The 15,990-nt window shown below is 43.2% G+C and overlaps 1 protein-coding gene across 1 annotated transcript in view; it reads right to left on the reverse strand.

Annotated features, from left to right (window-relative positions):
* Positions 1-14,052, reverse strand: part of MCC (MCC regulator of WNT signaling pathway) — a 211,012-nt gene extending 196,960 nt beyond the window's left edge. Inside the window, exon 1 of the mRNA XM_051641985.1 lies at positions 13,901-14,052. Coding sequence (XP_051497945.1) covers positions 13,901-14,037 — 137 coding nt within the window. The 5' untranslated portion in view covers positions 14,038-14,052. The remainder of the gene's footprint in view (positions 1-13,900) is intronic.
* Positions 14,053-15,990: the final 1,938 nt, after the last annotated feature.

Here is a 15,990-nt window from a genome sequence, read left to right on the forward strand (position 1 = left end):
TTCCGTTGTGGTCTTCCCTTCAGGCTGGGACAGAGAGGCCTCCTTTATTCTGGGTTCTGTTCCGGGTTCCGCTGCGCCGTACGGACCACTCCAGCCTTCCCTACTCCTGTCTCCCAGGATTCACAGAATCTTGCGGAGATATTTCTCTCATCGCCTGCACACTGTCTGACAGCTTTAGCAGTAAAAACCAAGGATCCCTTGGACCATCATCACACCGTCCGGCGGCTGTAGCAGCAAAGTCCAAAGGTATAAAATCCAAGGGTGCAAAATCCGAGGGTCCCTGTTCGGGCGCCACTTGTTGAGATAAATCCAATCAGGAGTAGGGCCGAGCAACAACACGACAACCAATACGATCTTGCATATCGTTCCACTTTATTGTTAGTTCAGTTACTCCTTATGTACTTTAAGTTACTGTCCACGCAGCTGTGCATGCGGACAGATACCTTATGTGATTGGCTAAATACCACTGGTCATGAGGCAGTCTTTACTTTGCTATTGGTTAGTCATTATGTTATGACTTTATTCATCACATTAGGCCTTTACGCATTATAAGCAGTAAATAGATACATTCTGCAGTCTTCTCATCTGTCTTCTCATCCTTGGATGCCCAAAGAAGATACATTTCTTCAGGTTCCGAAGGCTAAAGACAATCCTGGCTTTAAAGAAGAACAATGATTAGTTTCATACTCTGCTACTACAGCAAGGATTGTTGAATTCTTGCAAGCTTACAAAATCATGTCCCCGCTGCATAAGAAATTCATCCACAACTGGCTGTATTAAAAATTCCTCTACACTAAGATTTTTCTCCTGTTATGCAAATATGAACTGAATAATACTTGTAGCCTGAGGATATTGTCTGAAGTAAACTATAGAAGTACAAGGAAAGATGTAATTAATTACAAAACCCAATGAATTGGCATCTACTCCAGCAGGACTACCAGCACTGCTGTAAATAGATTTAATTTACCTGGAGTGCATCATGCAATCTGAAATTACAGGAGTTTTCCTAATCTCCATCTACAAACATTATCAACAGGATTTTTATTTGTAAGTAAACATTTTCATTTTAAGTTCTACAGCCATTCCCATGTAGATCTGCAAGAGTTTCTCTATGTAAATATCTGCATTTTAAGAAGCACAACTAATTTGAACATGTAGTCAATTTAAAAGAAAATTGTCTCAAAGGCATTCTGAAATGTAATAAAAACAAAATACTTGGAAACAGAAAATTCCACAACCAGTGATTTTAACACCAGAGGGTTATACTGCATGTACGACCCTATGGCTTAAAAACAACAACAACCTCTTTTAAAATGAAAATAACATTATTAATAAGATAATCCAGCTACCTATTTTGGGTCAACTTTTGAAATCAAGATGTCTATAAAAGTCTCTACTAAGACATAAGTTCAATACAGACGAATGCCTAGGTTTGGCAGAGATGTACATAACTCCAGTACGTCTGCTCTTAAACCTTTGGGACAGGACTTGTGGCAACTCTCTTACCTCTGGACACCTTCAACTGACAGAGCAATTCCATCACATTGACCAATAATCAAACATCACACAAATTCATTCGTCAACAAATCTTATAAAAAATTTACAGGCTGGTTAAAAGAAAGATTTTAAAGAAAATAAGCAATTTTTAAAAATATTTTTCCGATTTTCTATTACTTCTATCTTTTGGAAAATCTCAGGAAAAAGAACCTGCAAACTAGTTCTGAGCATCTTACATCAAGATTTTTCAAGTACAACTAACTGAAACAAATCCAAGTACTAACTTCTTCCTTCTCCCTTCCTTCTAAGGTATTTGCTACCAGTCCTGTTTGCAGGAACTCTTTAACTATACTTCATATTTTCAGTGTTGGAAACAAAGAAAGAGACAACATAACATGCTTCTCAGCATCAGCCACCAACAGCTTAGTGGCTCACTCTCTTGGGTACCTCTTCCCTGGTTTTCCTGTTACTGCTTCCATACTCCAGAGTAATTTTTTTGTTACACTTGAAACTCCTTGCTAGTTTTATCTTCTGCCTTGCACATTCCAATGCTTGTCCTGTCTGTTCACAATTAACTTGCAACTTGAGCCAGTTTCACTACGCTGAGCAGCAGCAGGAAGAAGACAGGGTTAACAGTCAACCAGCTCCAAAACCCTGTGTGATTTATTCCTAATTCAGTCAGCTAAGATTTTACTCCATGGGTCTGTCCTGGCTTGGCTACCTCTCATAGTATGATTCCAGGCACACAGCCCATACCACCACACCTTCTTATGGGAAAGTAAGGGGCAAGTTTCTCTGACCTCTGAGCCAATACCACCCGCTATGGTATCTTGTGTTTGTGTCCCATTTCATACTGGATATGGACAAGTCTGCCAGTCTGTCAGAGGAACTGCCCTGCTATAGATGGTACAGAAAATGTACGCTCTGCCCACTACAAATAACTTAAGTGGTGTATGCTGAACATGTACACTAAACTGTTAACACAAACTGCAGCTTGCGACCTGTGAGAACAGTTTGTCCATTTTTGGCTAAGGCTGTCACCTCTGGAGACACAATTGCTGCAGGCAAACAAAGGTCCATTTATGAATAGAGAAGCAGAGCCTGTCAACAGAATCTCTGCCATTCTATGCTTTCCTTTGTGCTGCTTATAAGTTCAGATTTTGCTAAAATGCAGTACCAATTCAACCTACAAACTGTACCACATAGTAGGAACTACAAGAACATAGTTTTTGTTCAGAGGTACCCTAGACTTTTGTTACCTTACTCTTAAAAATTACATAAAGGATTTCAGTGAATAGCTGCTAATACTACATTAATACTGTTTTGTTCTATTAAATGTAATAGAAAAAATAATTTCTGCTGCCGCAGAAAAACTCTAAGAAGAAAGGAAATATTAAATGTGCAGATAAAAATTGAACATTACAGCTATGTTAACGTACAAGGTCATGCATGCCCACAGTCACTGTGCTAGGACGAATTCTACATATGTACTATTTATTTGAAAAGATGCATGTGAATATTCACAGTAAAAATAAGGTGGATTTGAAAAGCCATGTATCCACCATATAACTGTTTTTCTACAGATGTCATTAGAAGCCCATCCTTTGGGCAAGATGATTAGGTACAACACTAGCTTTTTTAAACTCTTTCAGTTAACAGCTGAGATACCAAGAGTTTAAATAAAACCTTTGCTGTAGTTTTATACCTCTTGAGACAATGCCATTTTTATAGTAATGAATTAACTTTTATAGGTGGTTCTTAGTTTAAAGCATCTGGAGTGAGCCATGTTTAAAAATCAAGCAGATGTAACCAGAAGGATCTTGACTAAAACCCACGCTCAAGTTTCTTGCCTCTGTTTTGTGCCAACATTAAAAGTCACACAGTCATACAAACAAGCCAGAACCATGACCATGAACTGACCCTGCTGAAAACAAGTGTTTCTTACTGAGCTAGTTTTTAGGGCAGTTCTTTCACTGAGCAGATTATAGTGCAGACAGAGCAAAACTTCAGGACTGTACACATTGGAACAACTCACTTGACAGCATAGGTTGACTTCAAAAAAATATGAAACCTCTACTTCCTTTTCCAAGTTCATTTCATAAGGAGTGCAAGCACCTCGCTTAGGTGGCCAGGTGCCCAAACATCCTGTAAGGCTCGTTGGTTCCCACGAAAAAACACATGACTTGTTACTCAAATCAGTTTCAGACACCAAATACCCTACCCCAGCTATCTAAGAGAAATAATTTTTTAGAATTGTTTTAGAATCCATCCACAGTGTCCAGCAAAATACTTGCATATGGCATCCCTAAACTGGACAAACAATGGGAAGAAATAAAGAAATATGAGGAGTTAACCACCCACAAGTGGAATATTTCCTTCATCCAAATGCTCCTAAAACAATCACTAATTTCTAACTCTAGGTTTTGGCAAATTAATTCCGAAAACATCTAGCAAGTTTCTCCTTAGAAACATGAGCTAACCAGCAGTGGCTGAGGAGGATGCTAACTGCCTCGTCTGCCATAAGCAGAAAAATATGCAATCACACATGAATGAGACACATTCAAATATTTACTGCAGTGTCATACCACTAGAACAGCCACCAGGGGGATTCTATTTTATCAACCTAGGACAATGGATGTGCTAGAAAGCCTAGGTACCAAAGCATCCTGTGAAGTCCCCTGCTCCCCAACACCCTTGGGAGGAGAGAAACTGAGTACATTAGTGAAGTTATAATCTTTCAGAATTGCCACCAAGAAACTCAAGAAAATATAAGACAAAAAATCCCAGTTGAACAACTACTTTTTTCCCCCGACAGGGCCACAAAAGGGAAATTGCCAACTTTAAACAGGTTCAATTCTCTTACAGTAATAACCCAAATAAGACAGTATTAGCAACAGCCTGATTAAAAATTAAATTCAAGAAAAATAAGAAACTTACTTCAGCACTTAAAAGTTAATTGGACTGTAATTTTCAAAGAGATCAAAAAGCTTTGATAACTGCATTCTCAAGAGACCCACTGTTTGCTCAGGTTTTCCACATTACAATCCATTTGGACACCAAGCTCAAAAAAAAAAAAAAAAAAAAAAAAAAAAGGAATACAATAAGACTATGTAACAACAAGCCTGACATACTTAAAGTCACTTTTCTCAGGTTACCAACGCCAGTGAGGACAGAAAGATCCAATAAACTGTATAAAACACACCAACTAAATTTATTAATTTTAGAACATTAATAGCTCCAGCTGAAATGCTGCATTATACCCCTTCAAGTGTCTAATGTTTACATAAGAACTGAACAGCTAGCTATTAAAAAATATGAAAGGTTCAGAAAATTCAAGTTGAAATATATTCTTCTGACCATGTATCAGTTGTTACAAATACAGACTTTGAAACACATAAGGCTTTAATGAATCACAGAATCACAGAATTATTGAGGCTGGAAAAGACCTGTGAGATCATCAAGTCTAACTTATGACCTAACACCAGCACATCAACTATATCATGGCACTAATTGCCACATCCAGTCTTTCCTTAAACACCTCCAGTGATGGCGACTCCACCACTTCCCTGGGCAGTCCATTGCAACGTTTGACCACCCCCATTCGTGAGGAAATGCTTCCTAGTATCCAATCTAAAACTCCCCTGGTGCAGCTTCAGGCCATGCCCTCTCATCCTGTCACTAGTTGACTGGGAGAATGCTGATTCTCGGTATGTTTTCTAGACACAATATTTTAAAAAGGGATACTTTTTTCTTCATCTTAAACTGAGCATGCAGGATGCCTCTCTGGCTTCTCATGTTCTATAATTGCATATCTGTCTTTCCCCTGTAACTTACTCCTTTTTTGTCCGTGATGCTGTGAGAGGATCTGTGGAGGACAAAGTTAGATTAGAACCCCATAAAATTCTATACAACTGTGCAACCACTGACTAAGGCAAGTCCCAAGAGAAGCAGAGAAAACAGATTATAGTCAGGTAAAAAACAGCACAGTGCTTCCACTCACCACGTTATTGGCATACAGTAAGTACTGTGCTATAACCACATAAGAGCACTCCTTCAGTTACACAGATCACACATCCTGTGACAGCTTCCTAATGGAGACGGATGCAAAATCAAATTAAATCTAGGAACAGAACCTGGGAGCTGAAACTGTTTCCAACATACACTCAAAAACTAGCGCAAGCACAAGGTTGGTTTTAACAAGGCCCAGGCATTTTTTTCTGGAATTCCTAAAACAAAGGTGTGTGTAAGTAGTTAAAGAAAGCACAGATCAAACAGTCCAGATCTCAAGTGAGAATAAAATCTTGTACTGGGGTCTAGCAGCTTTTTCAGCTCCACAGTAACAGCAGCAATATGAGCAGCCAGACTGAATGCAAGGACTAAGCAAAGCCTTGACTGATCTTGGTGACATTTTGCAGACTGCTTCTAAATTATGTCCCCTTGTTAGATAGCTGAATTGAGGCCAGATTTAGGACTGTACAGTGCTAGGATCAAAATGTTCTTGACATTTGAAACCCCAGAACCTATAAAACTAGTAGAATAATATTAGTTCTCTCGCAAGTCTTCAAAGGCAGTGTTTTTACTTCCACCTGTTCTGTTACAGAGTTCATCTTTTTAAAATCTCTTGCTTGTAGGTGTATATGGCTCTATAATTCCCTAGACTGCTGACATCTGAACACTCACTGCAGCTTCTTCTTACACATTTTGTTGCTGATGCTGCTTCCAACCAGCACAGAATAGCCTGCAGGGACTACAGAGAACCTACATGCAGAGAGTACTATCTCATAGCCAAATTAAGTTTTCATGGTTCCTGACTAAACATATCTGCATGAGCTCACAAAAGACCATATTAGGGGTAAAACCCATGCTTGAACACCACAGAGGTGCAGAACTGCATGCACAGTATGTACAACTTTATGCCCTCAAAAGCAAGAGGCTGATAAAATCTTTGACAAACCTGCCAGTGCAAGTGTTCATTTGCACATTCAGAGTTTAGTATTTTAGAGGCAATTACCAAGCTGGAAAAGTCTCCAGGAGGTTACTACTGAATATATGAACCAAATGATAGAAAAGTTCCCTGCTGAGATACTTTTGCGAAGTGCATATGTTTCAGAAGAGGCATCATTTCAACATTACGCTCCAAGTCCACATTACTACACTCATACTAGTGCCTTTGCTTACGTTCTCCCCGATTGTCCTGGGACTATCCATGAAAGGAGAATTAATCACTGCAAAGCATAACTAGAAATTAAAGAAATAAAATGTAGTGACAGGAAAAGCCTGCTCATTATTTCTTCCTGTATGTTTTCCTGTGGCTACCACTGTCAAGACTGCTTTGGTGAGTACAGTCTGTGAGGAAGTAAAGGCCTTTTTCTCTTGTCAACACAGTTATCTGTCCTCTGCTTGACAACTGCTACCAACACTGGGAAATTATTAATTGCTAAACACAGAAATACGCAGCAGAAAGGAGAAGTTTGAGAACCCCAGGGCCACACAATAAGTGTATTCTTTATCCAGCTGAAGATCCTGACATATTGCAGTTAGCTCCCTTGGGAACAATGAATGTTTCACCTCAATGTTAAGGCAGCATGCCTCTGAACACCAAAGAGCAGCAGGAGCAATAGGCTAGCAACCAAAGAAGGACAAACTTCAGTCTCCTTGAGTTCTAGTAACAATGTAACAGTTATGCTACTGATGAATTTGGAACTCAGTACCTGTCCATTCAGTTCTCACTAAATATCTATTTTAAATACTATGCACTTGATTTACCTATTTTATTTACAAGACCTTTCATAGGTTAATCACAGTTCACCCCAGACGAGTAGCCTTCCTGGTTTTGCCCCCCTCATAACAATGAACAGGGCAGTTCCAAGCTCATCATTTACCCACCTTCTGTAACACTCAGATAACTAAGGCCTGTGTTGCTTGGACAAGAATTCTGACAACACTTTGTATGAACCTGATTTGTGGTTTCAAATGAAGCTATAGCCTAAAGCACCCTGTATTCCCTTCCAACAACTGCAAGGAAAGAAGTCAGATTATGGTCTTAAACATCCATATTCATTCCAAACACTTTGCAACATTTCCTTATTTTTAAAGAGAAGAGTGAAAAAAGCAATAGCATCAGATTGCTTGAGGGAAAAAGCAACATTTATAGAATCACAGAATCACAGAATCATAGAATCCTAGGGGTTGGAAGGGACCTCAAAAGATCATCTAGTCCAACCCCCCTGCCAGAGCAGGGTCACCTAGAGCACATCACACAGGAATGCGTCCAGGCGGGTTTTGAATGTCTCCAGTGAAGAAGACTCCACAACCTCTCTGGGCAGCCTGTTCCAGTGCTCTGTCACTCTCACAGTAAAAAAAAAATTCTGATATTCACCTTAAACCTCCTATGCTCCAATTTGTATCCATTACTCCTTGTCCTATCACTGGTCATCACTGAAAAAAGCTTAACTCCATCTTCTTGACACTCACCCTTTACGTACTTGTTGACATTGATGAGGTCACCCCTCAGTCTCCTCTTCTCCAAACTAAAGAGACCCAGCTCCCTCAGCCTTTCCTCATAAGGGAGATGTTCCACTCCCTTAATCATCTTTGTGGCTCTGCGCTGGACTCTCTCAAGCAGTTTCCTGTCCTTCTTGAACTGAAGGGCCCAGAACTGGACACAATACTCCAGATGCGGCCTCACCAACGCAGAATAGAGGGGAAGGAGAAACTCTCTGGACCTACTAACCACACCCTTTCTAATACACCCCAGGATGCCATCGGCCTTCTTAGCCACAAGGGCACACTGCTGGCTCATGGTCATCCTCCTGTCTACCAGGACCCCCACGTCCCTTTCACCTACACTGCTCTTCAGCAGGTCAGCCCCCAACCTGTACTGGTACATGGCGTTTTTCTTCCCCAAATGCAAAACTCTACACTTGCCCTTGTTGTTTTTCCCTGCCCAAGTCTCCAGCCTGTCTAGGTCTCTCTGAATGGCAGCACAGCCTTCTGGTGTGTCAGCCACTCCTCCCAGCTTGGTGTCATCAGCAAACTTGCTGAGGGTACATTCTGTACCCTCATCCAGGTCGTTGATGAAGATGTTGAACAACACCAGTCCCAGTACTGACCCCTGAGGGATTCCACTAGTCACAGGCCTCCAACCAGATTCTGCCCCATTGACTACAACTCTCTGACTCCTTCCTTTCAACCAGTTCTTGATCCACCTCACTGCCTGATCATCAAACCCATACTTGATCAACTTATCTACAAGGATGCTGTGGGAGACGGTGTCAAATGCTTTACTGAAATCAAGAGAGACCACATCCACCGCTCTACCATCATCTATCCACCTAGTAATTTCCTCATAGAAGGCTGTAAGGTTAGTCAAACATGACTTACCCTTGGTAAAACCATGCTGACTGCTCTTGATGACCCCCATGTCCTTGATATGGCTAGAGATAGTGCCAAGGACAAGTTATTCCATCACCTTTCCAGGGATGGAGGTGAGGCTGACCGGTCTATAGTTACCCGGGTCCTCCTTCCTGTAGACTGGAGTGACATTTGCTATCCTCCAGTCCTCAGGCACCTCTCCTGTTACGCATGACTTACCGAAGATGATGGAGAGTGGCCTAGCAATGACCTCCACCAGCTCCCACAGCACCCTTGGATGCATTTCGTCCGGACCCATCGATTTATGGATGTCCAGATTACTCAACTGATCCCTAACTCAATCCTCATCTACCTTAGCAAACTCCTCCTTTATCTTGACTTCTTCTGGGGTTATTTGAAACTGGGCCTCATGGGAAAAGCCTGCAGGAGTAAAGACACAGGCAAAGAAGGCATTCAGCACCTCTGCCTTCTTTAAATCCTCTGTCACCAGGGCACCCGCCTCATTCAACAGTGGGCCTATATTGCCTCTGGTGTTAGTTTTGTTGGCTATGTATTTGAAAAAGCCCTTTCTATTATCCTTAACCCAACTTGCAAGGTTAAGTTCCAAGGAGGCCTTAGCTTTCCTAGTTGCCTCCCTACATTCTCTGACAACAGTCCTATATTCCTCCCAAGTAACCAGCCCCTCCTTCCATGATCTATAGATTTTTCTTTTCCACTTGAGTTTGCCCAGCAGTTCCTTTTTTAACCACGCTGGTCTCCTAGCTCCCTTACTAGATTTTCTACCCATTGGGACACACTGATCCTGTGCTTGCAAGAAGTGGTCCTTGAATATTGACCAGCTATCTTGAGCCCCTTTACCTTCTAGCACCCTGTCCCATGGGACTTCCCTTAACAATTGATTGAGGAGGCCGAAGTTTGCTCTGTGGAAGTTCAGGGTTCTGGTCCTGCTGGGTATTCTGTTCCTCCCACACAGGATCCTGAACTCCACCATCTCGTGGTCACTGCAGCCAAGGCTGCCATTGACCACCACTGCTTCAATGAGGCCCTCCTTGTTGGTGAGCACAAGATCCAGCAGCGCTCCTCTTCTAGTCGGCTTGTCCACCATTTGCATTAAGAAGTTGTCATCAATGCGCTGGAGGAACCTCCTAGACTGTGAAAGGCTGGCTGTGTAAGTCTTCCAGCAGGTATCGGGGTAGTTAAAATCTCCCATGAGGACCAAGGACTGTAGTTGTGAGGCTGCTTTCAGCTGCCTTTAGAAAGCCTCATCAGCTTCCTCATCTTGATCAGGAGGTCTGTAGTAGACCCCCACAACTGTATCACCCATACCACCCTGCCCTTTAATTCTTACCCACAGACTTTCAACTTGCCCCTCATCAGCCCCTGCACAAAACGCGGTACATTCTAGTTGCTCTCTCACATAAAGAGCAACTCCACCACCTCGCTTCACTGACTGATCTTTCCTAAAAAGCACACAGCCATCCATGGCCACATTCCAGTCGTGTGAGCTGTCCCACCATGTCTCTGTTATTGCTACCAGATCATAACCCTTAGACCGCACACAGACCTCTAACTCTTCCTGTTTATTCCCCATGCTGTGTGCATTGGTGTACAGGCATTTCAGGAAGCAAGCAGAGCACACTGGTGGGACCAAATCCTCCTTAGACCACCTTCCTTCAGGCCCTGGTATGTTCCTCTTGGGCTTGTCCCTAACAGACCCAGTTTTCTCCCCTTCCCCCCTCACATCTAGTTTAAAGCTCTCTCAATGAGCCCTGCTAAGTCCTGCCCCAAAAGCCTTTTCCCCCTCTGGGACAGGTGCATCCCACCTGCCACCATCAGGCCAGGTGTCTCATATAGCAGCTTTGGTGAAGTTATCTCTCATTGTTTAAGTATCAAAAGAATGCCAAGCACTTGGAAGAAGTTAAAACAATTAAGTAACTAACAGTAATCCCAAAAGAAGCAAAAGCCATTTCAGCAGAAACCACGATAAAACTTAGGTCCTCTTAGTATGGTTGTCTAGCCAGGTGGTGTAAAATTTCAATATGCACGTCATGTGCAATGCCCAGACAGAGCCTTAGGACTTAATACCAAATCATTCAGCTTCTTCTAGGTTATAATCACCAATGGTACACAATTATGCTTTATCATTTTTATATCATCCTAACTATTTAGAGCCTGAACATTAATCAGTATCTTAGGTGAGAGTCTGAAAATTAATCATTATCTCAGGACATGCTCCTCCTCTCCATCTGTGCCTTTACTTTCCTGCTATTATTTGAAGAGGTTTGCTGTTTGATGCACAACAAAGCATTTCCACAGCTGAGACACCATTATTACTTCATTAGGAATGCAAATAGCTCTTTCCCCCATGCAATATGAACTAAGTAAAAATGCATACAAAATGCCTGCCTTTGCTGTAGATCTCTTCATAACAGCTCTGGAGTTGGAAAGAAAGGAATTTTATAAACATACCGCTGCATTTGTTGCACAAATGACTGACCTAACATCAGCCCTGCAAGCAGAAAAGATACTAATTTTGAAAGATATGACAACTGATGCTTAGTAACAGCGGCAAAACTGCAACAATGCCACTGGATTGAATATAAGTTCTGAAATATAAGTTCAAACTAGTAAAAGTCCATAAGGAAGTGGCTGATTTTACAGTGCTGGTTTCTCTGTTTTCAGCTCTTTATAGAGATGCCCAGACATATATCGCAATGTCCACTATGCTGCCAAAGGTCTAGTAACATGCAGAAGTCAGCCTACCATCTCCACTAGAGCTACAAGGAAGGCAACAAAGAATTGTTGCCCTCAAGGATGAGAGAAGGCAAGCAAGGTCTAAGAAGCAGGGAGGGAACAGTAAACCCACAAACCAGTCCCAAATTAAAAAACTAAAAGCAGAAGCAGGCCAAACAGCATGCACAGAATGGCAAGATTACATTTAGTGTAAAAGCAGGTGTAACTTTTTTGTCTTTATTTTAATTCATTACCTTAAAAAGATGCAATTACCTAAACACCAAGACCATAAACAAAAGAGCTGTCCCTAAGATACAGTGGTGCATACTAGAAATATATCCAAAACCCCTGTGCAAGTCTGCTCCTGCATAAGCCACTGCCATAAAATAGATCATGAGGGAAACTGAGATACTACACAAAGCAAGGAACACATTCAATTTACAAGACTTATCACCTAGGCTAGCTAATGAAGTCAAGGAAAGTGACTCCCTCTAATGTCAAAGATCATTTGTTAAATATTCATTCACTAGTTTCTGACAAATTTGGAAATTGAAGGGAAGACAGTAATTTACAACACTATGTTTTCTGACCCAGGTCATACCAGTTCTGCCTTGAAGACACAACTCCTTTCTGAAGCAAGGTATTAGCAACCTTCAACAAGGAACCCATCATCTCCTAATGGATTTTCAACCACTACCCTCTGGGCTTCATTTCCATGTTCCACTGAAATCCAATGTCCCTTCTCAGACATGTCCTTGAGTTTTCAAAGCTTTCAACACAGTAGTCCAAGTAACATTCAGAAATACCCATTTTAAAACACACAAACCACTAATCTGGAACAAAACCTAGGCAATGTAGAAAAGTCAACCAGAACTGTGCATCTTGTGTCATGACTGCATCCCTCAAAAGTCCATATAAAGCACTAAAACTCAGTAAGGTCTTTCAATCATAAATATACAGAAGCCTATTGAGTTTTCATTGTAGAAAAGCATCACAGACGCAGTACAGATCAGTGAGTGTGCTCTGAGGAGGCAGCTTACACTTTAAGTGAACATCCTAAGGTTTCAGACAGAATAATTTCCATGAAGAGAGTAAAAAAATAGGAAGAGAAGCAATTTTAACACACTAGTTGGAAAGCATACAATTTCAAAGTTCACATTTCAGAACCACAACGGTCAAAATAATCATAAGACCGAGGTAAAGAGTGTTCAGGGGAGCTGTTTAGATAAGAAATATCATAACCCTTATATTTTATTTTTAAAATGACTGCCAGCTGTTACAGATTTATAACAGCTTTCTGGCTCCAAAGAGATGACAGTGGGGATTGAAGTTTACTTAGCCTTTTTTGCAGGGTCATATTCTTAGGTTTCAGGTTAAATGACAGACTGAGGAATGCCCTCACTCTGATTTAGCTCTCTAGATGCACTTACTAACTGCAACTAACACAGGTGTCATTTTGTAAATTCAAGTTCCCACCATCTCTAGCAGATCTCACCTTCAGAAGTTCAGTGTTGCTTTTTTTTAATTATATGGTGTGAGAGCAGAGGACGAGCTCCAAAAATATTCTTCCAACAAAACCCAGTTCTCACCATAACACACCGTCAGTACTTCCAGGTACATCAGTGTTTCATTATGGCCTATTTCAACTACCTATTGCAATTGTACAAGCTCAGCACTTTCCTTCTCAAAGGAAGTCTGGGTCACCATCTCAAAACTATGTGGGTATCAGAGGAGGAATTTAAATAAGATTGTGTAGCAACGATATTGATTAAAACGTATTAAAAAGCAAAATCAGATTATCTGGGAGATGAGTACCAACTTCCTCTCAGGTTCCCTGTGACCGGCTTGTTTACTTGCAAAATCACCTGCCTAGTGCACCCGGTGATAAGACGCGCGCCAGCCAGGCGGGGCCTCCCCGACCTATTGTAGGTGGAAGTCCTGCCGGCGGAGTTTGTCCCGCCACGCACCCCTCCGTGCCCTGAGGGCTGCGCTGCGGGAGCCCTGACCCCGCAGCCCGCCGCGCTCCGGTAGGCACCGGTCGGTCTGGCCATGGGGCAGCGGACGCGGGGACGGGCCGCCCCGGGGTCCGCCCTCCAGGCTGCCGGCGGCAGGAGCCGTAGGGCGGCTGCCCCGCCCGGCGGTGCGGTGGGTCCGGCCTTGAAGCGAGGGCTGCGCTCTACGAACCGCTCAAACTTGGCAAGAAGTTGAGACGCCGCTTCACGGGCTGTCGCGGAGGGAGAGAAGGACGGGAGCGGCTCGGTACCAGCGGCACAAAACCTCTTCCCGCTGTCACTACCTGCTTATGAAGCCGTCCCCGTCGCCGTCGCAGGTCTGAAAGAGGCGCCTCATCCTCTCCTCCTCGCCCGTGCTGGAGGTATCGCTGCTGCTGCTCCCGGCGCTGCTCACCTCCGCCACGGCGGCTGCCGCCATCATGCGCCCAGACCCGGAGGGACGCGAAGGAGGCGAGGCTGCCTCAAGCGCCCGGGGCTCCCAGTCCCGCCGCGCCTGCAAAGGGCGAGCGGCAGCACAATGCGGGGCGGGGGCGGGCACGAGCAGCCCCGCCGCCCTGGCCCCGCATCCACCCCCCGTCGAGTCCAGGCGCAGTCCCGGGCGGGCGGAGGGCCGGGGGCCGCGGGCAGAGGCCGGAGTGGCCTGCCCGGGCTAGCTGGAGCCCCGCCTCCCGCCGCGGCCGGGACCCTCCGAGTCTTGCTGCGGGGCGTCGAACTTGGAGCGGGGAAAAGGCAGCCAAGGCTCCCGCCTCGCCTCCTGACCACGCCATCATGCTGCTTCCAGCTCGGCCCATCTTTCCGCCGGCTGCTCTCCCGCTGTTAGAGTCCACGGAGGCACCGTGAGTGAGTGGTCTAGCCAAACTGGGGCTGGCTGCCCTCATGGTCACTCACCTCCCTGGAGTCCAGCCACCAAGTGCTGGTGGTGCTCACTCAGTCGGGTGGTTTGGGGGCTGCTTCTTTTCCATTCACTGGGCAGGCCTAGCTCCCTGCTTCGGGAGTGCTGTGGTCTTGTTTGACTTTGGCTAGCCTGTGAAGGACAAGCCTAGACAAATTACAACAAAAAAAATAATTTTCAGTACCCCTATGTCTGGGCTTACGGCTGTTTGATGGTGTATGAAACAGGTGGAAGCATTATGGGGCACAGGGCACCTGCTTCTCTTGACACATCCAGTTCATTTCCACTGATCCCATTTTGCCTGAAAAGTACATAATTTGTTTTTCTGCTCCAACAATTACCATTAATGTCCTAAGCTTGTTCATGGCCTATAATTATCCCTGTCTGTGTCCTTTGCAGCCATGGAAAATAATTATATTTGCAGTCTTAATGTTGCCAGAATAAAAAGCTCATCTCACGTGTATGTGATAGCTTCTTCATTTCCTTTAGTATCCTTGGCACCCTTTTCAACACTTAATTAAGCTTCAATCAGTCCTCTTTTTTCTTATTCTCCTGAAAAGAACTGATATACCAACAGCACCAATGGTAGTATCTTTTATCTCCACTGGAAAAATACGTATTTTGAAATGGCCTACAACAGCATTTGCCTGCTTAACAGTAGCATTACCCTTCTTACTCCATCATCCAGTGTTTAATTGCATCAGCTAAGTTTTTTTCCTAACCTATTTCTGTGTGTGGAAAAAATACATTGTTATTAAGGACATGGATTTCTCTCATACTATCAGATAGTATCCTTTCTTATTACTTCAGTCTTCAAAGACATGCAGTTCTTCCCACATAAGAACTTGATCTTCCTTGTTGACAACAGCTCATAAATACGTGAAGTCAGCAAAGCTATTGCACTTTTGCACAATCTCTTTCAAATACAATCACTGACGGCAATAGTTCTAATTATTAATATTTATTGTGCCTTGATTAAGCAAGTCATTACAAGGTAAAGAGGCTCTATGGTGTTTTACTGACTAAAAGTACTTGCAAGTACAAGCATGCTTGTGCTCACTCTCATATGCTCTTGGTGTCTGCAGCTTGCCAAATTAGGTTGCTCACACGTGTTCTTGCTGGATGACCAGAGCACTGGGTGAAGCAGCCAACACACTTCCATACTCTTTCAAGACAATGAAAGCAGGGAATACTGCAAGTGTCCTTCTTTCAGATTGTAGTGTGCAATGTTTGAAGATGTACATCCTGTTCCATTTTCTGACCTACAGTGGTCTCACACTCTTGTCTTGGCACATGCTTTTTCCTCAGTCTTATGTAGGATGTTGCTTATGTGTGAGACAGCTTGTTTACTGCAGCTGTTTGTTTTACGTTGAGGACCGAGTAGTCACAAGACCATTTTCTTTAGCCAGATCCCATAGACTAGCTATTCAACCCTATGCACAACACTTGCACACAATCTGCAAGCAGAGCACATTGCTGCTT

The sequence above is a fragment of the Apus apus genome, chromosome Z, assembly GCF_020740795.1.
Source record: "Apus apus isolate bApuApu2 chromosome Z, bApuApu2.pri.cur, whole genome shotgun sequence".
NCBI classification, from domain to species: domain Eukaryota; kingdom Metazoa; phylum Chordata; class Aves; order Apodiformes; family Apodidae; genus Apus; species Apus apus.